The sequence below is a fragment of the Tursiops truncatus genome, chromosome 9 (assembly GCF_011762595.2).
Source record: "Tursiops truncatus isolate mTurTru1 chromosome 9, mTurTru1.mat.Y, whole genome shotgun sequence".
NCBI lineage: Eukaryota > Metazoa > Chordata > Mammalia > Artiodactyla > Delphinidae > Tursiops > Tursiops truncatus.
The window spans coordinates 11,346,275-11,370,816 of record NC_047042.1 but is presented as its reverse complement, the minus strand read 5'-3'; the positions used below and the strand labels follow the sequence as shown (position 1 = coordinate 11,370,816).

Sequence of the window (24,542 nt, the reverse complement as noted above, 5' to 3'; positions counted from 1 at the left end):
ATATTTTATTGCTAAAAAATGCTAACTATCAGTGAGCAAATGCCGTTGGAAAGATGTATCCATAGACTTGCTCAGTACAGGGTTTCCAGAAACCTCCAATGTGTAAAAAACTTAAATACCTGCAAAGCACAATAAAAAAAGGTATGCCCGAAATCTGATATGTCATCACACTTTATCAGTCTCAATAACGTTTACGGTAGAGCACAAACACGGGGGAAAAGGACTTGCCTGTGTTAATTTTAAATTGTACTATTAAAATATTCCAAACAAGTTATGCCCCCAAATACAAACACAAGGTTTTGCTCAATCTCTACATTTTTTTTTTTTAACATCTTTATTGGGGTATAATTGCTTTACAATGGTGTGTTAGTTTCTGCTTTATAACAAAGTGAATCAGTCATACATAAACATATGTTCCCATATGTCTTCCCTGTTGCGTCTCCCTCCCTCCCACCCTCCCCATCCCACCCCTCCAGGCTGTCACAAAGCACCGAGCCAATATCCCTGTGCCATGCGGCTGCTTCCCACTAGCTATCTACCTCACTGCGTTTGTTAGTGTGTATATGCCCATGACTCTCTCTCGCCCTGTCACAGCTCACCCTTCCCCCTCCCCATAACCTCAAGTCCGTTCTCTAAGAGGTCTGCGTCTTTATTCCTGCTTTACCCCTAGGTTCTTCATGACATTTTTTTCTTAAATTCCATATATATGTGTTAGCATACGGTATTTGTCTTTTTCTTTCTAACTTACTTCACTCTGTATGACAGACTCTAGGTCTATCCACCTCATTACAAATAGCTCAATTTCGTTTCTTTTTATGGCTGAGTAATATTCCATTGTATATATGTGCCACATCTTCTTTATCCATTCATCCGATGACGGGCACGAGGAAAACATAGGCAGAACACGCTATGACATAAATCAAAGCAAGATCCTTTCTGACCCACCTCCTAGAGTAATGGAAATAAAAACAAAAATAAACAAATGGGACCTAATGAAACTTCAAAGCTTTTGCACAGCAAAGGAAACCATAAACAAGACCAAAAGACAACCCTCAGAATGGGAGAAAATATTTGCAAATGAAGCAACCGACAAAGGATTAATCTCCAAAATTTACAAGCAGCTCATGCAGCTCAATAACAAGAAAACAACCCAATCCAAAAATGGGCAGAAGACCTAAATAGACATTTCTCCAAAGAAGATATACAGACTGCCAACAAACACATGAAAGAATGCTCAACATCATTAATCATTAGAGAAATGCAAATCAAAACTACAATGAGATATCATCTCACACCAGTCAGAATGGCCATCATCAAAAAATCTAGAAACAATAAATGCTGGAGAGGGTGTGGAGAAAAGGGAACACTCTTGCACTGCTGGTGGGAATGTGAATTGGTTCAGCCACTATGGAGAACAGTATGGAGGTTCCTTAAAAAACTACAAATAGAACTACCATATGACCCAGCAATCCCACTACTGGGCATATACCCTGAGAAAACCAAAATTCAAAAAGAGTCATGTACCAAAATGTTCATTGCAGCTCTATTTACAATCTCTACATTTTTACTGGAGGCTTTCCCTGTGAATGAAAATAATGAAATCACTATTACGTATTACGAGCCCATCACCAAGTTTTAAGTAGATGGCTAGGTTGAAGGCTGCTTTTGAATGATTATTAGATGAATTCCCACTAAGCAACTCACACAAGGTGCTGAATCCAGGGAGGGAGGAGAGGACGGAGGGAAACTGAGTAGTAGTTCTGGTCATCCACTTCTACTTTCTTTCTCTAAGCTTTTACCATAATACTCTATCTTTTCCTAGCGCTTCCTCTGTCTGGAAAGAAATGTATTTATTCTTACTCCAAACTTGCTACTGGTCTCCCTGCTCGGAACCCTAAAAGGCAGTCATAACCATGGTGGCGGCGGGGGGAGCCTCATTTATTTCCAAATCCCTCTCTCTCCCAGCTCATATTAATGATCTACCGTGTCCTGTCCTCTCCCCAGGGGCCAGGAAGTGGACCACTTTTAGTGGGAGAAGCAGCTCTTCACACTTTGGTGAGATAATTCCAGTGAGTCAGGCAGCCTTGGAAAGAGGCACGTTGACTCAACTCAGAGAAGAAAGAGCTGCTGAGTAGAAGAGAACACGAGTACTCATTTCCCCCAGGAGAGAAGAGATGAAGCTGATTTTGTAAAATGAATTAGTTAAGTGGATGGTGAAGTGCGATAGACTGTCAGAGTGCTGGCTTGGGATGCAGCGCTGCTCGCATCCACAGCACGAGACAAGGGTAGCTCTCAGCTCCACTGTCAAGATCTGTGGGGCTCGAATTATTGTAATCAGTTAGTAACTGAGGCTGATCCTGCTTTTAAAAATGAATTGCCAAGCTCAGCAGAAGCAGACGGACAGTCCGCAATTCATATTGGTCCATAAATGGGGAAACTTGGGCTCAAAACACCTGTATGGAAAAGATCGATATTTTGGGGACTTTCCTGGCGGTCCAGTGGTTAAGACTCTGTGCTTCCACTGCATGGGGGCACGGGTTCGATCCCTGGTCAGGGAACTAAGATCCTGCGCGTCGTGCAGTGTGGCCAAAAGACAAAACAAAACAAACAAAAAAATTACTTTCAAAAGTAAGCGTGCTTAAATGCATTCTAACACTAAAGCAAAGAAAAAAAAAAGCACACACTCAAAATGCAAGAGAAAGAGCGCTTTCTTCATTAATGTGAAAGTAGTCACTTGAAGATACAACTGTTTCTAGTGGAGAGGGATGTAATATTCCCATTGTCTAAATTTCCAAGTAGAATTTTATTTTATTTTAAAAATTTATCTATTTTATTTTATTTTTTTCAACATCTTTATTGAAGTATAATTGCTTTACAATTGTGTGTGAGTTTCTGCTTTATAACAAAGTGAATCAGCTATACGTATACATACATCCCCATATCTCCTCCCTCTTGCGTATACATATATCCCCATATCTCCTCCCTCTTGCGTATACATACATCCCCATATCTCCTCCCTCTTGCCTATCCCACCCTCCCTATCCCACCCCTCTAGGTGGTCACAAAGCACAGAGTTGATCTCCCTGTGCTATGCGGCTGCTTCCCACCAGCTATCTATTTTACGTTTGGTAGTGTATATATGTCCATGCCACTCTCTCACTTTGTCCCAGCTTACCCTTCCCCCTCCCCATATCCTCAAGTCCATTCTCTATGTCTGCGTCTCCAAGTGGAATTTTAAAACAAGTAGTAATCCTTAGCCTAGAGAACACCATCAATTTCCGTAGGTTACAACGATAGCTCCTGGAGTTATGCAACCCCACAGCCCTGATGGAAACAGTGCAGAGCAGGAAGCAGAGAGAAGACCAAGAAGTAGAAATAACCACATGAAATTTCTGCCTTGACCATGTGGCTACAGGTTCAGGTTCTATCATTAACGCTCCAAACGATCTCAGCAACGTCATAAAATATACTCATTGATATTTTTCTAAAACATTGTACTTTTTCCTACATGGCTTAATAAAACATGGACTCTGTGGTCAAAGCAAATGATTTGAGAGAGAACAAGACACTCCAATTAGCTGTTGAACGTAAGTTCTGGTGAATTCCGTGGAGAATAACTTTCAGAAGAAAAGGGAACATTCCCCATATCCAGTGTTTCTTAATTTTCAAACTACTTGAATTAAATAAACATAAGGCAGGAATCATACATTTTTCTGACAACCTTTACATGACAACTCAGGGAAAGATGACACTGACGTTCCATGTCCCCCTTAGAAATCCCACATCTGAATTCATGATTTCGAGTTAAGAAAGGAAATCCTAATACATTCTAACATTATTTCCAGTACTGTATTGGTAACAATTTAAATGTCTATACTCTGTCTAACACTGCCTGACCATACACTCTGGAGAACACTGTGACAGTAAATCGGGTAAGCTAAAGGCATTCCATTTAACAAACTGGGCTCTTTAACACACACTGACGCATTTCCGTACATATTTATAAGGCTTGGTGGTTATTATTAGGCTGTAATTGCAGTTGTTCTAACACCTAATAAGCCATGGTTGGAAAAACAAAGGCAGGTTAATTTGTGATTTCCTGTACTCATTCAGAGGCAAATTAAGTGTCAAACAGCTAATACAGAGCATATTTCATTTTCTGAGATTCTAATTTAATTCTGCACCATATCATTGACGCCTTAATACAGGCTGGTTTATCTAAAAAGAGGAGCAATTTACAAACCTCTTTCAATAGAATCATTAATGATAGGATACGATAGCATCATTATCGCAGTGTCTGCCATCCTTCTAAACAGAGACCTGTTGGCATTTCCATCATCAACACACATCCTGTTTCAGGAGACTTACAATTTAATTGTTGAAGTTGACACCACAAGAACAATCCTGTGCACGAAACAATGAGAATATCCCCAGATGTTGTCTACTTATAATTAAAAATATTTATTCTGAAAACTCCGTAAGCTCACTTGATCTCATTTTCTAGAAGCTAATTATGAAACAAGCATTTTGGAATTCAACTTCTAGATAAAATCATTTTATTTTTCCAGGCTACTGCTTTAGCCCCTTGGCAAAGATGCGCTTTTAAGATTTTAGTAACCAAGCTATATTTGCCTAGATTACCCTCCACGCCTAAAATGACCTTGAAGGTCTACTGAGCATGCTTTACTGAGTGCCTGGCCGAGGGTTAGGCAATGCCTGCAATCTAGCAGGGGCAGTGACCGCTAAACAATAACTGACCAGGCAAGAGGATTTGGCTGCGATAAAGGTACACAAGGTTCTCTGAGGAACAGCCTCTGGGACAGCCAGCAGAAGTGATTTTGAATTAGGCCTTGAGGCTGAGGAGTTTGACCAGTGTTTGCCAAGCAGGGAGGGGAGACCACTGAGGGTGATACAGACAGAATGTCACATTATAAGGCACAGAGGTGAGACTGACCCTAGCTTCCCAGAGCCTACTCCAAAAGCTCAGTGTCTCCACCCAGGACCCCGCTACACCGAGCAGTCCCAGGAGACCACGAAGCACGTGCTCAGCACGCCCTGTGCCCAGCAATGACACTCCCCTAGCACCTCCAGAGCGTGTGTTGGGAGGCTCAGGACTATCTACAAGCCGTACATCATGAATCTTTGGTAACTAAACATTTAGGCAGCTAGAGAACAATTTAGTCAATTGCTCCAAAATTATCCTAAAGCTTGGCTGAAAAAGCAGGAAGGACAACCATCCCTCGGGATCTGAAGGGCACTGGTTCCACAGCCCTCACGGATACCAAAATCCGTGGATCCTCAAATCCCTTATATTAAATGGCACAGTGTTTGCGTGTAACCTATGAACATCCTCCTGGATACTTTAAATCACCTCCAGATTACTTATAATACCTAATACAATGGAAATGCTCTGAAAATAGTTGCCAGTGTGCTGCAAATTCGAGTTCTGCTTTTTGGAACTTTCTGGAATTTTCTTCTCCAATATTTTCAATCCAAGGTTGGTTGAACCCTCAGATGCAGAACCGGAAGACACAAAGGGTTGACTATATTAAAATCTATAAAAATCCCCGCTCAGCAGTCCTGTAGAAAATGCAGCCCTCTCCCCTAGGATTCTCCAAACTTGACCCGCCTTATCCTGTGGTGTTTTTATCTCTAGCGAGCTAATTCTTTGGATACAGCAATTAGGGCCTAGAACATACAGTGTGATCTATACGAGGGCTTGCTGTTCTTACATTCTGCCAAAGAACCAAGACTTGAGATTTTTACTGATAAATTCATATTTGAATTGAATTACAAGGCAAACCATAATGAATGCAGAGGAACTAGTTTATTCTATCATATAAACTCACTTTTTGAAATTTCTCTGTAAGATGAACTTTTAAGAGTGAAGCACTCTGAAATCCCATAGAAAATCTGATTTAAATTACTTCAGCACTTCAGAGACTGGAGTCTGGGAGAAATCATCTGCATCTCCCAGGCCCGGTGGGCCCTTGCTGGCTCTGTACCACAGGGCAGATCCTCGTCTGAGACCCTTGTGGTCCCATCTGTACTGCAAAACTTTGGTAGAACAGGATGAATTCCATAGCAGGTTTCGGCCTGAAATTATAATTTCCTTCCCTTTGTATTAGGGGGCTTTCAATTGGCATCTTGGTTTTATTTGAGTGTATTTTTAGCAGGCTTTAGAAGACTGTAAATACTTACTTGTGTTCTAGTGAAAAGTTGAAGAATAAAGTCACAAGTTTCTGCATTCTCTCTCCCTAAATATCCACTTCTCCTTTAATGCTTATAGAAATCTGAACACAGATTTATGACTTACCTCCAGGCAAATCTGCTCTGAAATTACAATTCAGTAATGGGAGATAGATCCAGAAAACTGTGGATAAAATATTATATGTGTACTTGGGCATATAGTTAGGGTTGTTAATATCAATTAATTCTGTTCACAGAGGAGGACTTGTTTTAAAACAACTTCATTTTTCTTTGGCGTATATGTAATTACACAGCTATAACTAAGAGCCATGGAGATGCAATCTACCATCCAAATAACTAGCAGTATTCTTCAAAGTATTGTTGGGGCTTTTCTAACTTTACTGTCTCAGAATGAAGGGTGATTACCAGATATGACTAAATGTAAAATCAAGGCCATTCATAACGGTCAGCGGCTCCCGAAGATTGACTCCCCTTGTTGTAGTATAGATCAGGTTTCTGGACAATACTGCAAACGAAGACCATTTTAGTTTAGGTGAGGGCTATCCTGACTACCTGATCATCTTTCCCCCCTAACCTGAGTAAGATCACATTAATTTCCAGGATATTTTCTTCTTCCTTTTTTTCTTTTTTAATTTTTATTTTATATTGGAGCCTAGTTAATTAACAACGTTGTGTTAGTTTCAGGAGTACAGCAAAGTGATTCAGTTATACATATACATGTACCTATTCTTTTTAAAATTCTTTTCGCATTTAGGTTATTACAGAATATTGAGCAGAGTTCTCTGTGCTATACAGTAGGTCCTTGTTGGTTATCTATTTTAAATATAGGAGCGTGTATACGTCAATCCCAAACTCCCAATTTATCCCTCCCCTGCACCTTTCCCCTTTGGTAAGCATAAGTTTGTTTCCTAGGTCTGTGAGCCTGTTTCTGTTTTGTAAATAAGTTCGTTTGTATCATTTTTTTTAGCCTCATATATGATATCTGGCTTTTCTTCTTCCTTTTCTAATGTATGTTATCACCCCCATTCTCTCCTTTTATCTTTGTGTAAACTATGTGCTCGATCACATTTGCCATTTTGTTTGGGTGACGTTCCCATCAATCAAGTGACCGTTGGTGTACACACCACAGGGGCTATGAAAATTTACCATGAACATTTCATTATGATGCATCCTCATCCCTGGAACAGGACCTTCCCGTAACAGACATTGGAGCATGAAAAACTTCACACCCGCTCTCGACCAAATACATATCCTGAGTGGTAACCTTCCATTAGGCCCAATTTTTTTTTTTTTTTAGGCCCAATTTTTTAATTTAGTATTTATAGCCCACGGAACACATGTCAGCAAAACTATATAAGAAATACCTGCCAGCCACCTAGTGTGACAGGCATTCTTCAGGAAGCAGCGGGGATTTGCTTCAGTGAGTCCAGGAACATACAGGCTTGCTGTATTTCAAAAGTAAATCTTAGACTTCTATCACATCTTCAAAGACCAGTAGCTGTGCTGGTAACAAAAATCCTGAGATGGTGAAAGCCAGAATTTTGTGCTGTTTCTTTGACGGGTAAAGTGGTAATACTTACACGTGCAATGGAGGGATCGGAGACGGATCGTAATGGTAACGGCCCTCATGGTGTCTTGCATCGATTGGTACGGGAGGATGGAATGCAGGAAAGAGATGAGGAGGGTCTGAAAAAGAAAGAAAGTACAGCCTGTATAAATGGAACCCTCTGAAATGGAATGCCAATCCATGAAACCACACTGCTAACACAGTCTTCACAACTGATGCCGAATCTACCTGAAGAATGTGTGGGAGAATTCTTTACAGCTCAGAACCAAGCAGATACTAATACCAGCACCCGAGGCAGTAAAGCCTCTGGATGCAACTTGGACGCAAGCAGCAAAGCAAGAAAGAGAAACAACACGTGCTTCTACTGCGAGAGGCCGGCCAGAGGGCAAGGGCCGCCACAAAGCCAAGAGGAACAGACTCCAAGACGCTTTTTTATTTTTAATTTTTATTTTTGGCCTCGCCACGCGGCTTGTGGGATCGTAGCTCCCCAGCCAGGGATTGAACCCCGGGCCCTCGGCAGTGAAAGCACAGAGTCCTAACCACTGGACCGCCAGGGAATTCCCCACTTTTTAATTTTAAAATGACACTGTCAAGAGAGTTTCAGACAAAGACGTAATATCACTACTAGCTTTCATTTCTCCCATACCCATGATGCTTTGTAAGGAAAAGAGTCATGTTCAAAAGTCCCTGCTAGGACAGGAGTAAAGACGCAGGTGTAGAAAATGGATTTGAGGACACAGGGAGAGGGTAGGGTAAGCTGGGACGAAGTGAGAGAGTGGCATGGACATATATACACTACCAAATGTAAAACAGATAGCTGGTGGGAAGCAGCCGCGTAGCACAGGGAGATCAGTTCCATGCTCTGTGACCACCTAGAGGGGTGGGACAGGGAGGGTGGGAGAGAGATGCAAGAGGGAGGAGATATGGGGACATATGTATATGTATAGCTGACTCACTATGTTATAAAGCAGAAACTAACACACCATTGTAAAGCAATTATACTCCAATAAAGATGTTAAATAAAAAAACGAAAGTCCCTGCGAGAATCCATGGCACGTGTACACACACACACACACACACACACACACTTTTTTGTTTGTTTTGTTTTGCGGTACGCAGGCCTGTCACTGTTGTGGCCCCTCCCGTTGCGGAGCAGAGGCTCCGCACGCGCAGGGGCTCAGCGGCCATGGCTCACGGGCCCAGCCGCTCCGCGGCATATGGGATCCTCCCGGACCGGGGCACGAACCCGCGTCCCCTGCATCGGCAGGCGGACTCTCAACCACTGCGCCACCAGGGAAGCCCCACACACACTTTTTAAAATTTTAAATGCATGCTCCCCCTCCATCTTGTTCTAGGTCAGGCCTCCGGAATCCCAACACAGGGACAGCAAATGTATAGGCTGGCCAGAGAAATGCTACCTAGCCTGACAGAGGGGGGTTTAGCGCACACTGAAGATCCCTTCCCTGCAGCCCCAGCATTCCCCTGGGACCCACACCAGCCTCCCCTCCCGCTCTCAGCCATCACTGTTTTGGGGTTCCCGTGTATGCACGTACTTAAAATAGTTCTCTACCTCCATTTACTCGCCCTGATTACCTCTGACAAATCTGAAAATAAGCTTTTTTTTCTAAATAGTAATTCACTGCAAGAACTGAAAATAGTTTTACCAGATTTTACCATGAGAAGCACCACCAAGACTAAAGTTTTTCCTGAGTTTCAAGAAGCAGTAAAGAAATCCAAAATCAAGAGGTGAGCCTCCACGGCTCAGAGCCCGATAAGACAGCAAACATACAGGAACTCGGAACTCGTGCTGCAAATGCTACCCTCCACATGTGGTCGTCCTGGAAGCCGGCATGTACCTATCATGTCGCTGCTGCTCAAGAAAGACTCCCAGGAATTGACGTGTACACCAAACGTGCCTCAGAAGGGCTTTGAGCTTCTGCTAAAAGTCTGAAGATTTCGCCTAGTGTGGTAGGCGGCAAAGGCAATTCCAAATGACGCCCTGCACACAGGCTCTGAGCGACGGATGGAAAAGTGACACAGAACCTCCACGCGGGGCAGGGGAGTGGGCGTATCAAACATAGATTAGGGTGTGACTGCACCTCCCACTGTGAACTTCCTTAAGTCCTGGGGGTGACCATTATACATGTGTTTGTTGAATTCAAGTGGTTTTCATTTTCCTCCCTATACATTTCTCTTTTTTCCAAATTTCCTTCAACAAGCATCTTTTAGAATGTAAACAAAAGAACTTAAAAAATAATAATTATGATGTCTTACTTTCCTTTTTTGAGACTTTTCCCCTGTTGCCTTCCTTTGAGAATCTAAGAATATGGTTAGGAGAAAAAACCAGATTTAGAACCCAGAAGAAGAGGTTCTACAGCACTGAAAATGTCAATTACTCACTGTATTTTGTGCTTGTTATACGATAAAGCAGGGAGGGAGCGATACAAAGGAGAAAAGGAAGTATCTTAGTAATGTCTCATCACTGTCACCATGATATCATAACGTACAACGATGCTGCAAATTCAACAGGTGAGGGATGTGCTGACTGCCTGATCACACTTTATACATTTTATAAAGTCCATATGAAAACATCATTTATATTTTAAATGCACCACTTAGGATTTAATATGAGAGGATGTTGGAATTGGTTTTTTTGGTAACACAAATCTTGATAGTTTGTGTGCTAAGTTGAAAAGTTTACCCAGCAATGTCCTGCAGAGCCCAAATGTCCTATTTCATTTAACCATTTTGTTAGAAAATGATGTATCTTTCCTAAAACAACATAAAAGTGAGTGGAGTAATCTTTTTCATGAGTTTGAAAGTCTGACACCTACTCAGTGAATGTTTCCTGATTTTAAATTTCGAACAGGCCCAAATGAATCATTGGCATTCGGGATCAGGTGGGCCTGAGGTCACGGGGATCGGGGGTCAGGGAGATGGCGAGCACACCCCAGCCTAGTTCTTTCTCTTCTTCGCCTGTTAGTGGTCACTGCTGATTCGAACACGGTTGTTTCCAGCAGACTTCAAACTTAACACGTGTCATGGGGCTCTTGGAACCTGGAGGAATAAACCTACTAGAACTGGGTGTAAATTAAGCATTCATACCGTCTGACACACCTGCTAAGGTTTTTCCCACACATCATTTTACATGGCGTTTTTTTTTTTTTTTTTTGCGGTACACGGGCCTCTCACTGTTGCGGCCTCTCCCGTTGCAGAGCACAGGCTCCGGACGCGCAGGCTCAGCGGCCATGGCTCACGGGCCCAGCCGCTCCGCGCCATGTGGGATCTTCCCGGACCGGGGCACGAACCCGCGTCCCCTGCATCTGCAGGCGGACTCTCAACCACTGCACCACCAGGGAAGCCCTATATGGCGTTTTGAGGGACTTTGTGACAACCATGTCAGAGTTGGAAGATATTTTCACCTCTTTACTTCCTGGCTCTTGGCTGTATGCTGTGTGATTAAATTCTCTGCAACAGATAAGTGGGTGTTAACTGTATCTGCTCTTCTCTATGTGGGTGCAGCTGTGAATTAAGAAGAAGCACAAATCCAGATTTTTCATACACACCAGGGCTCAAAATGTGTGAATTGATTCTACATTCAATATATGCCTCATATATCCAGGAAATAACAGTCATTATTTTTTATATGAGTATTTATAATAACATTGCAAAGATTATATGCATAGGGGGTGAAAACCAGGCACATAATTCAATAAAATCAAAAGCATGTACCCAAGCAGTATAAATCTTTACCCCAAGGAAAACTACAAGACTATTACAGATATTTAAAGGCATTGCCATCCTTTTATTTTTAAGAAATTAACAGGATTTAAATTCACTGTCGCTCTCACTCTCTCTCACCCTCTCTCTTTCTTTCAGAATGAGAGAGAAAATGACCCAGCATTGAAAAAATATTTAAGAGAAAAGGGTTAGGGTTAGGGTTAGGAATTCCTGGGGCATTTAGTAGTCATTTCTCACTGTTGAGTGTGCTTTGTGAGTTTGAAAGTTAATTCTGAATGAAAGCATGCGATGCATCTTGCGGCACTGTTTACTCGAAGTGTTTATTTATGTCCCAAGGAAATTTATGAATACCATATTCTGGAATCAGGTTAAATAGAGAGCCAAAAAATATGGATACGATCTGATTTCATCAAAGACATCTGATTTTAGTTTAAGCATTTTTATTTCTATTCGTTTCCTTCTCGATTTAGTTGAAAATAACTACAATTACTATTGGTCTCCTGGACCAACGAAGTCTGTGCAAACAATTACACCTCATGTCAGTTATCAGTGGAAATCACACCTCTTAAGCCGCTTTCTGGTAAACGCAATGGAACAGCCCTCTTCCAATTCAAGACACGCTTGACCACAGCTTAACAGTAAAAACGAAGAATAAAAAGCAGGACGAGCATGTCCTTTAACATATGTGGCATCACATGACATTAATCCCAACACACCTCTCAAAAAAAGAAAATGCTTGCCACTCCTCAAACATGGAGTGCTTCCCTTGCATCTCAGCTGGTCGTTTCTATGCGGAAGATCGCAGTATATTCCATCACGAGCCCAAGAAGCTGTCCAAGAAAACCCACAGGACGAGAACAGGCCTGTGTCGCCAGCAGCCGCCATAATTACCCACCTCCCGGTTTATTATTTACACATGAGCAGCACAGCTGCAGAGCATCGTAACTCAGGGGTATGTGTAATAAGTCACCGCACCGCAGCCATCTCCTGCTCTGGCCCTTGACAAAACACCACATGATGACTTTTCCAAAGTCGGGCAAAAACTGCTGAAGCAGAAGGAAGTGCCGCTAAACCTGGCTCCCTCCTATTTATCATACAATTTCCTGACTGATGGTTCCACAAACCAGCTGCTAAGTGCTGTGTACTCTGCTGTCAGCAAACTAACGGGCTAAATGGAAGACAGGGAGAATAATGTGCAGAACTGGGGGAATCAATTTTACTGAAGGAATTAACACTCTGCCAGGTGGGGGAAGTCTGGGGAGCAGTGGGAAGCAGTCAACTGTCCATGCTTTGGGCGGCAAAGATGATTTATTACAGACTCGCAAGAGGTTTGACTATTGGACCAAATTCCTCTTAGACTAAACGGAGATTTGCAGAGTGCCTATTATCCTAGGCACGAGTGGAAGAGTCTTTAAACCCCATAAATATGTAACTGGCTTGACACATGTTTAAACTGAAATGCATAGTAACAATATTTGTGCTGGGTATAGTTGTCAGTATTCGATTTCACACTGGCTGTCGTCAGGCTGTGCGGTGAGCCTCTCATTAGGAATGAGAGGCATTGATTTTTAGGTCTCCTCACAACAGCCTGGGTTGATCATAAAACCTGTGGCCAGGAAAAGACACTGGGAGGTTTATCTTCAGTTGCTGCATCCTTCTCCCAAGAAATAGTTTTAATATCCTCAGGCTATGAGATCTCTCGGAGGCCATTCTGGGAAACTGTCTTTTAAGGTTTCAAATTTACATACAAAAATTGTAGATTAAAAAAGAGAGATCAAAGTCCCCTCCGTTTGTGCCCTGAAGGAATAATTCACCTAATGATATTTGAGTGGCCTGAAAGTGCCCAGGAAACAGTGCAGGAAGACCCACAAGAGTAAACTGCCCAGGGCATAAATTCTCCTGGCTTATTTAAATCCTGAAGTCATCTGTTCACTGACTTTGGAATTTACTCTAGACCTGCACTAGAGATGATTTTTCTTGTCACTAGGGTCAGCCCCGCCTGTAGGAATGTCCAGTCCCCTCCAATTCACTCAATTGCCTGCCATCAGTAGAAATGTTAAAACCCAATGTGGGCAACATCCACTTTGCCAAAACCAAAGGAATCATCCGGCATCTGTCAAAGGAGAGGTCTCTAGAGGGGGAGAGAGGGGCCCTCACCACTCCAATGAGATGGTGGAGTGTCACCCAAGTGTCATCTCTGCCTCTTCCCCCCGCTGAGTGTCTCCAATCATTACCTTGACACCTGCAAGACCTTTTCCAGGGCTCAGTGGCCTAAGGAACACATCACCATGTGGACGGACTCCACACCCGGACTGACTCCCCATTCAGACATCCTTGTGTTCCTGCCTGTGGACAGGATTATACCGTGGACAGGAATATGCCTGTGGATAACACAGCGCCAACAAGGGGCTCGTCTGCCCCTCTGAGGACAGCCCCGGGATGCCTGACCGGGAATGTCTAAAGCATGTGGCCCTGCTGGTCTGCTATGAGCAGAATCTAAGGCGTGGAACCCCAAAGGGACCAGCTGTGGGCTTGCTGGACATCCAGGTGGCATCATCCCATGAAGCAAGCGCTTCACGGAGTATCAGGAATCTTCTTTCCAGTCCTACATGCATGTTGTGTGCAGCTGGAAGCATCTCCAGAGTCGTTAGTGTAGATCATCTTGTTTATAAGACCCTCTGTAATGCGGTGCAAGTTTTAAGGAAATGCAGTTATAGTATACTCGAGACATCTGATAGATGCCTTGCATAAAAAAAGATCTATAATTTTGTCTCTTTATACCATGGCAGGAAGTTTAACTTGTGGAGCATACGCTATGGGGGGGAAACTCCTGCACTGGGCAGTTTTTAAATTTCTTTTTTAAAAATTAATCTATTTACTTTATTTATTTATTTTTGGCTGTGTTGGGTCTTTGTTGCCGCGCGCGGGTTTTCTCTAGTTGCGGCGAGCGGGGACTACTCTTTGTTGCGATGTGCGGGCTTCTTGTTGCTGTGGCTTCTCTTGTTGCGGATCACAGGCTCTAGGCGCACGGGCTTCAGTAGTTGTGGCACATGGGCTCAGTAGTTGTGTCTCGCGGGCTCCAGAGCGCAGACTCAGCAGTTGTGGTGCATGGGCTTAGTTGCTCTGCAGCATGTGGGATCTTCCCGGACCAGGACTCAAACCCGTTTCCCCTGCATTGGCAAGAGGATTCTTAACCATTGCGCCACCAGGGAAGACCCTGGGCAGTTTTTATAAATAAAGTTTTATTGGAATACAGGTGCCATTTCGTTTGCATACTGCATATGGCTGCCTTCAAACTGCAAACTGCAGAGACACAGTTGGAGAGCTGCGACAGAGAAACACATGGCCCACAAAACCTAATATATTTCTTTTGGCCCTACAGAAAACGGTTTGACAAACCCTGTCCTTAGCATATCCCAAGAAAGTAATTCTCAGAAATGTTTACAACTCAGAAAAACCACACACCATTTTTTTTTATGGATACGTAGTTTCTGAGTGATAACACTGTATGTGTGAAACACCGATATGCCTATTTGTGTGACTTAAAAAATCTCTACAGTAGAAGTGTCCCATCTGACAATTATTCAGAAAAAGGATACTTACCCTGTGATTTTATTTATCAAAAATAAATTCTAAGATAAAAATGATAATGGATGAAATTGACTGTAAATCTAGCAAATGATGGCAATAAACACTTAACATTTGCAAATTTAAGTTTCCTTATAAGTAAAACATACACGAAGTTACGTAGAAGGCTGATTAACAAAACTATGTTATGTATAAAACCCAAGCAATTTTTACTTCTGGCAACCACCCAACATTCCTGACTCCTCTTTTTTTTGGCCTCACCGCATGGCATGTGAGATCTTAGTTCCCTGACCAGGGATCAAACCCGTACCCCCTGCAGTGGAAGTGCAGAGTCCTAACCACTGGACTGCCAGGGAAGTCCTTTTCAGATAGCAATCTATTATTTCTTCTGTGCCAAGCATGCAGATATATTAAATTAATCTAATGTTTTAAATAGATCTAAGTGCTACCCAGCACTACACTCTGGTCATATCACAATCCATCCAGGCCATGATCCTTTTACAAACATAATTATGTGTTTCCACAAGAAAATGACAAATAGCCCTCTGCAAGTAAATTAACAAGAAATCTGTCTTTACCACCTCAAACGTATCCTGGGTAGTGAACAAACAGTTGAGCTCGCCCCTTCCTGGTCCCTTTTAATTTCTTTTAGCCACTAGTCTTTGCAAGTTTCTCAACTAAAAATCACATCCATTGGATTCCCAATGGCAGAAATAGACCACATCTGCCTACTGACCGACCAATAAAATCCTTCCATCCACAGCCTGTGGAATGCGCCTTGCCTATGATCCCATATATACGCAGCCATCATATTTTTGTTGTTTCCAGCTTTCCTGCCAAGATCAGAGAAAAAAATAAACAGAGGGAAAAGCAGCAAAGAGAAATAAGAGAAGGTTTACAGCCATTATACTGAAACTGCAAAACTGTCCAAGGGAGATCACATGAAAACATATAAGGAGCCACTATATTTAAAAGTGACAAATCCATTTACTTGAACTATGCTAATGGTGTATTTTCTTACAAAAGCATGGAAATTCTTACCAGTGACAAATTCTTATGTGAATGACCATTTTTTTGTATAGCACAGTTTAAAAGCCAAATTCATAGCTTCAAAAATACACATTTGGGATTCTTTTTTTTTTTTTCGGTACGCGGGCCTCGCACTGTTGTGGCCTCTCCCGTTGCGGAGCACAGGCTACGGACGTGCAGGCCCAGCGGCCATGGCTCACGGGCCCAGCCGCTCCGCGGCATGTGGGATCTTCCCGGACTGGGGCACGAACCCACGTCCCCTGCATCTGCAGGCGGACTCTCAACCACTGCGCCACCAGGGAAGCCCAACACATTTGGGATTCTTAACGCTGATGAAGTGAAGGCAGAGAATGAAACGTTTCCAGGAAAGCATCTGGTATCTCAGCTCTAACTACAGAAGCCTTAGAGACACAATGAATTCAGAGGTTGCCTGGTTTAGCTAGTAAACCAACAATTAACACTGATGATGAGATCTAGAAGCTGTGTCCTGTCTAAAATAACTCAAAAAAGAGCTTCCAAATGTTTTTTTTTTCAATGTTGCAAAATTAGCAGAAGCAGGTAGCAAAATGTAAAAGCAAAGGAATACAATGCTTTACGTTTCATAAAACTCACGTCCGTTTCTTCATGGGATCCTCTTGACACCCCTAAAATCATCACTTCCAAGGCTTTATTATTATCCCCCTAAGTCTTGTTTCTCTTTATTTCCTATTATCACACGATCCTGAGGGTTACAAAGGGAATATTCCATTATCTGCTCAGAAAAGCTAAACGAGGTACCCAAAGTCACAGAAACCAAAGCCTTGTGATGCAAGTTGGTGTTTTTTCTATTCCACCACCAGAGCTGGCACTCCCAGCACAGCCCCAGACACCGTCGTGGAGCCCCACCTCGATGTTCAAACCCTGCTCCGAACCAGGAATCAGGAAGAGCTCTCAGGCACGCAAACCCCGGCCTCCTGCGTGGTAACTGCCTGGGCTGTGGCTCAGAGCATCAGAGAGCTCACCTTTACCTTCCTCTCCAGAGTTCCACAGCAGAGAACAATGCCGCTAAGTCAAAGAGAAACCACCCATCCAAGTCCACCCTGAGAAATATTTTGAAGGCACTGGAAAACCAGCAGTGACCTTCAGGGTGTGTTGGTCAGAGTCTGCGTAGCCCTTAAATAATGAATGAGGTCCACGTTCATTCCGCTCAAAATCAGGCGAGAAGCTGTCGCGGAGTAGATTATAGACTCTTCCTCCACCACCCACCCCATTTTAGTTCCTGTCCATCAACAACTAAAGGTCTTCGAAGGTTTGCCCCATTAATAGAAATTAATAATACTAAAACAATCGTGAGTATAAGGACAATTAGTGAATACTTTAATATATGTCAGGTGCTGGGCTAAATAAATAAGCCTTTTACACTCATGAGCTCATCTATTTCTTCCTTTGACCCTGGAGAGCAGGAATGAGTATGCCCATTCTTCCAGACAAGGGAACTGGTTAAGGGCCTTATCCAAAGAAATGAAATGCAGGGACAGAGTGGCAGAGCTGGTGTCCTTTTTACTCCAAAGCCCCTACTCTTAGCCATTCTGCTTCTTACCATGACACAGTCAGAGCTCAGGCTTCTTATCATCTCTTCTCTAAACTATATTCTCCAGACTTACATCCCTAAGCCTTAGACTGGACCATGGTCCTTCCTGCTCCCCAGATCTGCAGTGGTCTAGGAGAGCCTTCCCAGCCCCGCCCAACCCTTTACCATGGCATTCAAGGCCCCCAACCCCCAGCTACATTCAGGGTACTTCCCCGTCCGAGATGCGGGGCTGCCTTCATTGTTATGGCTTATGCTGCGCCTTGCTTGAGAAGTTCTCCCCCTTCTCCGAATCCAACTCTCTCTTCAAGACTCAGTGCAAATGTCACCCCTTCAGTCAAGCCTCCCTGAGTCCCTGTGGGAACCACTTGCTCCTTCTTCCCTTCTTCATTCTTCAGGTTATTGGGGACCGCCCCGGACAAACTCTATTTACCCACATCTCCTCTCTCCCTGATGCTAAGCCCGCTGAAGGCCCTGTGTTCCTACTCAGAAGCTCTCCCTCACACTGAAGCCCACGCTGTACGCACAGCTGTGGCGGATAAACACACACACAGGAGGGGCACTTGCTGTGTTCCTGGACCATGCCAGGCCACCTGGGGATGAGGCCCTGCCCTGACACTGCTGTCAGACCAGAACCATCTGCGTTCCCTCCCAGGCTGTCTGGGGCTCGAGGGCAGAAGAGGCTCACTGTACCACACACCCAGTAGGAACTCAATTCATGTTTCTTATCAGAAAGGTGAAGGAGGAAGGAAAGACAAGAAAGGAAACTGAGGCCAAATAATAGCCGCAGTGAACCAGGCCCATCTGGCACTGCAGGACCCTTGCATCTACCTAACAGGCCAAACCAGGGCACCCCAAAGGCCCCACCATCTTTCCGAATCCTCCCCACGCAGCTTCCAGGCACCCCATGCCCAGAGCCAACTCCAGGCAGATGCCTGCATACCCTGAGCTAAATCATAGCTCTGAAGTTCACCTTCTATCCCTGCAAGGCTGCCCGCTTCCCGCCAGGCTGGAGTCACCTCATGTGGACGTGTGGTGTCCTCACCCCATCCCACCCTGCCATCCCCCTAAGATGGAGCAGACAATGGTGGGCACTCCGCGATAACCGCCCTACGTTGGTTCTTTTCCAAGACGCTGAATGTCCTTTCCCACCAAGGAAACGTGGACGCTCCAGTGAATTCAGGAGACTTGAGCAGGCTGCTAACACCCATATGGAAAAAGCTCTTTGACACAAAAGGTTAGAGGTCAAAAGTTTAAAAGCTCATGACAGAAATGACAGGGGCCGCTTCGCCCCCTCTCCCCCTTTTATTGTCAATAACATCAAAGGCCCTGGTCTGTTCTTAATGCTATTATTGTTACGCCTTTGGAATCCATTGAAATTCCAGCACGTTGATTGCACACTGGGAGCCCTGAAAGCCTCCACTTTCCTGCCCCTTAAACCCTGAATTCTCACTGCCGCTAAAGCACCATGAAGCAGGAACACACAAAGCTTTTAAGCGAAGAGTTTATTTAAGTGCTTCTTTCCCCAGGATTGCAAAATAATAAAGCACTCGACGTGAAGTGATTCCCTTGTACGGATGAGCAAGGAAATGAGAGAAGAGGGAGAGAATCTCCCATTTCTAAGGGGGAAAGAACGCACGTACCAAAACATTCCCGATTTTTCTTAGATGTCTCTTTTCCCTGCAATCTTACATCAGCCACTAGGCATACATGGTACACACGCCCTCAAAGACGTCGGCTATGTGAGCATGTATCAGATGGTTATCATATGAGGGAAATAAGTTTCTGCTTAAAGATGGTGCTCTGAGTGCCAGCTGTGGTATTTGCACCTCCAGCATCCCCACGGTTAATGATTAGATAGCCAAAATTTGGAAGCTCTCAATACCTGAGGCTTCCTCTGGCCCATGAATAAAGGCTGAGTTTATAGAATTATTACACTGAGGCGGGGTGGGATGAATTGGGAGATTGGGATTGACCTATATACACTACTATGTATAAAACAGATAACTAATGAGAACCTACTGTACAGCACAGGGAACTCTACTCAGTGCTCCGTGCTGACCTAAATGGGAAGGAAATCCAAAAAAGAGAGGATATATGTATACGTGTAGCTGATTCACTTTGCCTTACAGCAGAAACTAACACAACATTGTAAAGCAGCTGTACTCCAATAACAATTAATTTTAAAAAAAAGAATTATTACACTGATAGCATGGACCAAGAAAGGAGAAAATTCAAAGGAAAAATAAAATCAAAACCTATTTCAAGTTCATCCCAATACCACACCTGAACTCTCTGCCCACTTTCATTGGAACGTGAGGCCCATTTGACTGTCAGCCCTTCAACGGCCACTGTCATGTGACTTACCTGACCACCTCCTTCCTTCCCTGTCCACGCACAGCCCCCCGAGCTGCACTTGGGACCCCTTCCTCCACCCTGATGCTGCCCTGTGCACGCTCCTGGGTGTGTGGACAGAAAGCCCAGAGCTGCATGCACGGGGGTCCACAACTACCACCGACCTCCACTCCCCAGGGTTCACACCTGGGACTTCCTTTCTTGCTGGCTACCCTTCCCTTCTTCCCTCCCTCACTGGACTTCTTAGCTTGATTTTTTTAGCCCCATTCCTTTCGGGATGCCGGATGAGTTTCAGGATTTCTCTGACCCACTGTCCCTGAGAGCATCTGCTGGCATGGCAATGCCCTTGGACAGTGAAGCTACACTGCAGACAAGAGGCACTGGCCTCCCCGGGCTTCTGGTACAACCCCAGCCCTGTCCACAGAGGACAGAGGCCATTCCTGTCCCTCTTCCTCTCATGTTTCCTACCGTCCGGACGAGCTGAACTGCTCAAAAACCTCCAAGAGGAATCCACATCGTCAGCACTCTACTTCAGGACAGGGAGCAATGGAGATCTGGGGGGTGTCAACAAACCTTCTAGTGTGTTCAGGTGGGCACTCCTTCCTGGAGAGGTCAGTGGTCTCGAGACTGCTTTCACTGAGCAGGGCTTTGTCTGGGTCATCTGCTGCCTGTGTTTCCCTAAGGCCCAAGCTCTCCTGCCCTCCTCCCCTATTGCCACCAGGACAGCCTATGCCCCTTCTGCTTCCATGCTACCCCCTACCTCTGCTGTGATGCTTGACAGCTACGCTGCCTCAGAGGGTGACCTAACTGGCAGTTCTCCCCAAGGCCCTCCATCAGGACTCGACAGCTTCTTACCTTGTCTCAAAAGACCCAGGCTCCATATGTTTTCAATGTGATCTCCATGTGGGTCCTCTCCTTCCTGTCCCCAAAGTGACCCTGGTTTCCAGACCAACTACACGGGACCCAGTCTTTACAAACTATACTTGGTAAGTATCTAAACTTCAGTGATGTCCATCTGTGCCTATGGGCCCCTGAGGACAGACAACATGGTCTACTTCTGGAGTCCATACCTACTTCTGGTACCCCAGTCCACCTACAGTCCCAGGGACTATAGCCCCGATACATGGGTATGCACCTTCCCCGGTACTAGTGGGCACATCCTTACAGAGAGGACCCCATCCTGCACCTTCTCAATGAGCTTCCACTTGTCAGAGAGTGGAGCCCAGACACATTTCTAAGGAGCAAGGATGCTTCTCACACTTTGCTGTTTGCAAGTATTAACAAAGACTCAAAGAGTGATCATATGAGAACCCCAATGTATGTAAAACAGAGCATGGGTTTAATAACTAATACCACTCAATAGACAAAACTGATGATGCCCTACTGGTCATCTCGGAGCCAATATACATTTGCACATGTATCACCCTCGCAGTACGAAACCTTAGAAAACCCATCCTTCAGTTTCACCTTCTCAGAAATCAGGAGGAAGCCAAACACGCAGCACACTGAACAATGCACGCTGTAGCCCTCATAAGGCATGTCTGTTCTCCATCTGCACGTGCAGCTGAAAAGGCTCCCCGTTTTAAACCATATTTTATAGAAGTACATAGAAACAAATGACTATCATCATAATAGAGATTTTTTTTCACTCATAAAATAAAGCCAGTAAGATTCAGCCCTCTTTACTCCACAGAATTGTCCAAGAGGCCAAGTGACAAAGGTGAAGGTTGTTCATAAAATCTAAAGACCTCACGTTTAGGGGTTCTTTTTATTTCTAAGTCCTTCGTCTTCAATCCAGACACCCAAATGGACGTTGATAGTTGGCATCTCCCCATGAGCCTCTTCAGCTTTGGACCTGATCTGATTGCTTCCCCCACGTCCCTCCCTTGCGCTCAAGCCTTCACTGATCATGAGGATGTGAAGGTTCTCCACCCTTTGTCTTTAAGTAATTTCTGTGGCAAATACTCAACTCTGTCCCCCAGATTCCAGACCAGCCATACACTGTTGTCAGCTCAACCATTAGGGGAGGGAAAAAAATGACAGCCACAGACACATTCAAATAATAAATAGCTATCATTGTTTGAGCATTCACTCTGTGCGCAGGGTTACCCTAAACGCTGTTCAGATATTTTTTATTTACATTACAAGACAACCCAGTGAAGTAGGTATAACTACCCCTACTTCACGATGAGCAGTCATCAGAGAAGACAGGAAGTGAAAGGCACTATGAAAAAAACAAGACAACGTGCCCAACATGGAGTCGCTTATGCTAAGCTCCACCAAACCCACCAAGCTGAGACCGAATTATAGTTCTGGCCTCCCCCAGAAATGGAACCTTAACCTAGTCAATCAGAAATCACCTGGTCGGCACTGGTGACGTCATCCCGTCCCCTCAAGGAAAATGACCTCTGTCGCAACCATTCCACTTTCTGCTAGTGTCACTGTCTGTCCCCGCTCCCTTCTGCCTATAAAAGTCTCTTACTTTGTACCACTCCTCAGAGCCCCCTCCTCTCCGCTAGGTGGGATGCTGCCTATTCATAAATCGATGGAAAACGCCAGTAAGATCTTTAAAATTTACTCAGTTGAATATTGCTTTTTGAACAGCCCTCAGGTAGGAACTGACAAAGCTGGACCTCAGGTCCAGCCTGACTGCCAAGCCTTCTCCAGAGCGCCAGCTTCCTGGACATGCAGCCCGGGCCCCCATTCAGAAGGCCCCACGATTGGATTAATGCTCTGCTGTCACCCTCCTGAAATTCTTCATAATTTCTGAGCAAGGACCAGAATCTTCTTTGGACACTGGGTCCCACCAGTGACGGACGTAGCCTGCCCTGCATACAGCTACACTTCCCCTCCTGGGTACTCCCGCCACTTCACGCTTCCCCATAACAAAAGCCACGAGTAGCTAAAGGGCATCACTCACAGACACCTTCACCCCACGTCCCGAAGCAGGAGAAGGGCGGGCCTTCCTTCTGGGGGCCCCGTCTCAGCCGTACATCCTCTGGGGTCCATCATCCCCGCATCATCTCAGACACTTCTCCCAGATATCGGGGACCCGGCTCACATGTAGCAGGTCCCCAGCTGGCTTGGCCAGGTGGACCCAGGCTGGATCCCCTATGACACTCTCCCTCTAGCCTTCCCCATGGCTAGCAAAATCACCCCGCCATCCCCCAGCCATCCAGAGGGGCTAATTGGTTTGTTTTCATCGAGACTGAACCAAGCAGACGTCCCTCTACACATAAATAAATCACAATTACTAACTGCTAGACTGGAGCGGCTCTCTCCTCCTCTGTGGCCTTGGCAGAGAAATTCCCAGTCCCACCGGGGCAAGCAGAAAAGCCCCAGACTGGCCGGGCAATACCCGCTGGCTGGGCTCCGTTTATTACTTAAACAGTAACTTAACGACTCTTCCCGGAGGTGAACGAGGCCAAACTGTTTTCCTTCACTTCACAAAGCAGAGATGCGTGGCTTATTTGAATGTCTCCAACGTTTACTTTAGTCCCCCAGTTAAATACCTTCCTCCAAGCAGAGTCAAACAAACAGTTCACTTCATTAGAAAGGCAAACAATTTAGCAAGAGAATACCAGCACTTGAGGGGGACCCGCACCGGGCCCAGAAACCCTCTGCCCTGGGAAGGAGGCCTGGGCTGCAGCCCTGGAGGGAGGGCAACGCGTGCAGCTCACTTCAAAAGCCTTTTCACAAATACTTCACACATTCACTGGTAATTAACAGATAACCCCGAAGAGATTATCGGCCCAGAGGCTGAGGGCCCTTAGAGGATTATCCAACTGGGCCTCTCTCTGGCGAAGGCAGAGCCTGGAGGGCACACCCTTTTTCTCTAGGAGTACGAGCGGATCGAGTCTTCTAGGAAAATGCCCAAGCGAGCAGCTACCTATCCCCAGTTTAAAATAACGAACCCACATCCCATGGAAATAATATTCATCTGAGACACAGCTGCAAAGTTGGGCCTGGGCAAAACACCAGGGCCAGGGCAGCCAGGGGTAGCACTTGAGAGAAAGTGCAGGAAAGGACCAGGACAAGAGAGCCAAGACCATGCTGGGCGTGTTCTCAGGATTCCAGCTCAGAAGCAGGAGTCAACATTCTCCCAACAAAAACTTGGGGTAAACTGGGGGACAGGTCACGTGCCGGTTAAACTGGTGCTTCTCCAGTAGCTGTGAGAGCCCAGAATGGGGTGGGCGGCCCACTGAAGCATGCAGCACCTGTGGACAGCAGGCTGGTCATGACTGCTTCAGCCGGGCCCTGCAGGCCTGAGCTGGGAACCCCATGGCAGATGGGATTGACCCACACCTGTCCCCAGCTTCCTCCAGGCCGCTGTATCTCAGGCCTTCATGTCACACCCACCCATCCAGGGCACAGGAAACCACCTGGGGCTCATATTAGAGAGTTAGGGATTGACATATACACACTGCTATATTTAAGATGGATAACGAACAAGGACCTACTGTGTAACACAGGAAACTCTGCTCG

General features: G+C 45.0%; 1 protein-coding gene across 3 annotated transcripts in view; it reads right to left on the bottom strand.

Moving 5' to 3' along the window:
• Positions 1–24,542, bottom strand: part of GLI3 (GLI family zinc finger 3) — a 286,977-nt gene that overhangs the window by 110,133 nt on the left and 152,302 nt on the right. For all 3 annotated transcript variants that reach the window (XM_033862873.2, XM_019940662.3, XM_073809535.1), the window contains exon 4: positions 7,791–7,896. In XM_033862873.2, the coding sequence (XP_033718764.1) occupies positions 7,791–7,896 (106 nt within the window). The remainder of the gene's footprint in view (positions 1–7,790; positions 7,897–24,542) is intronic.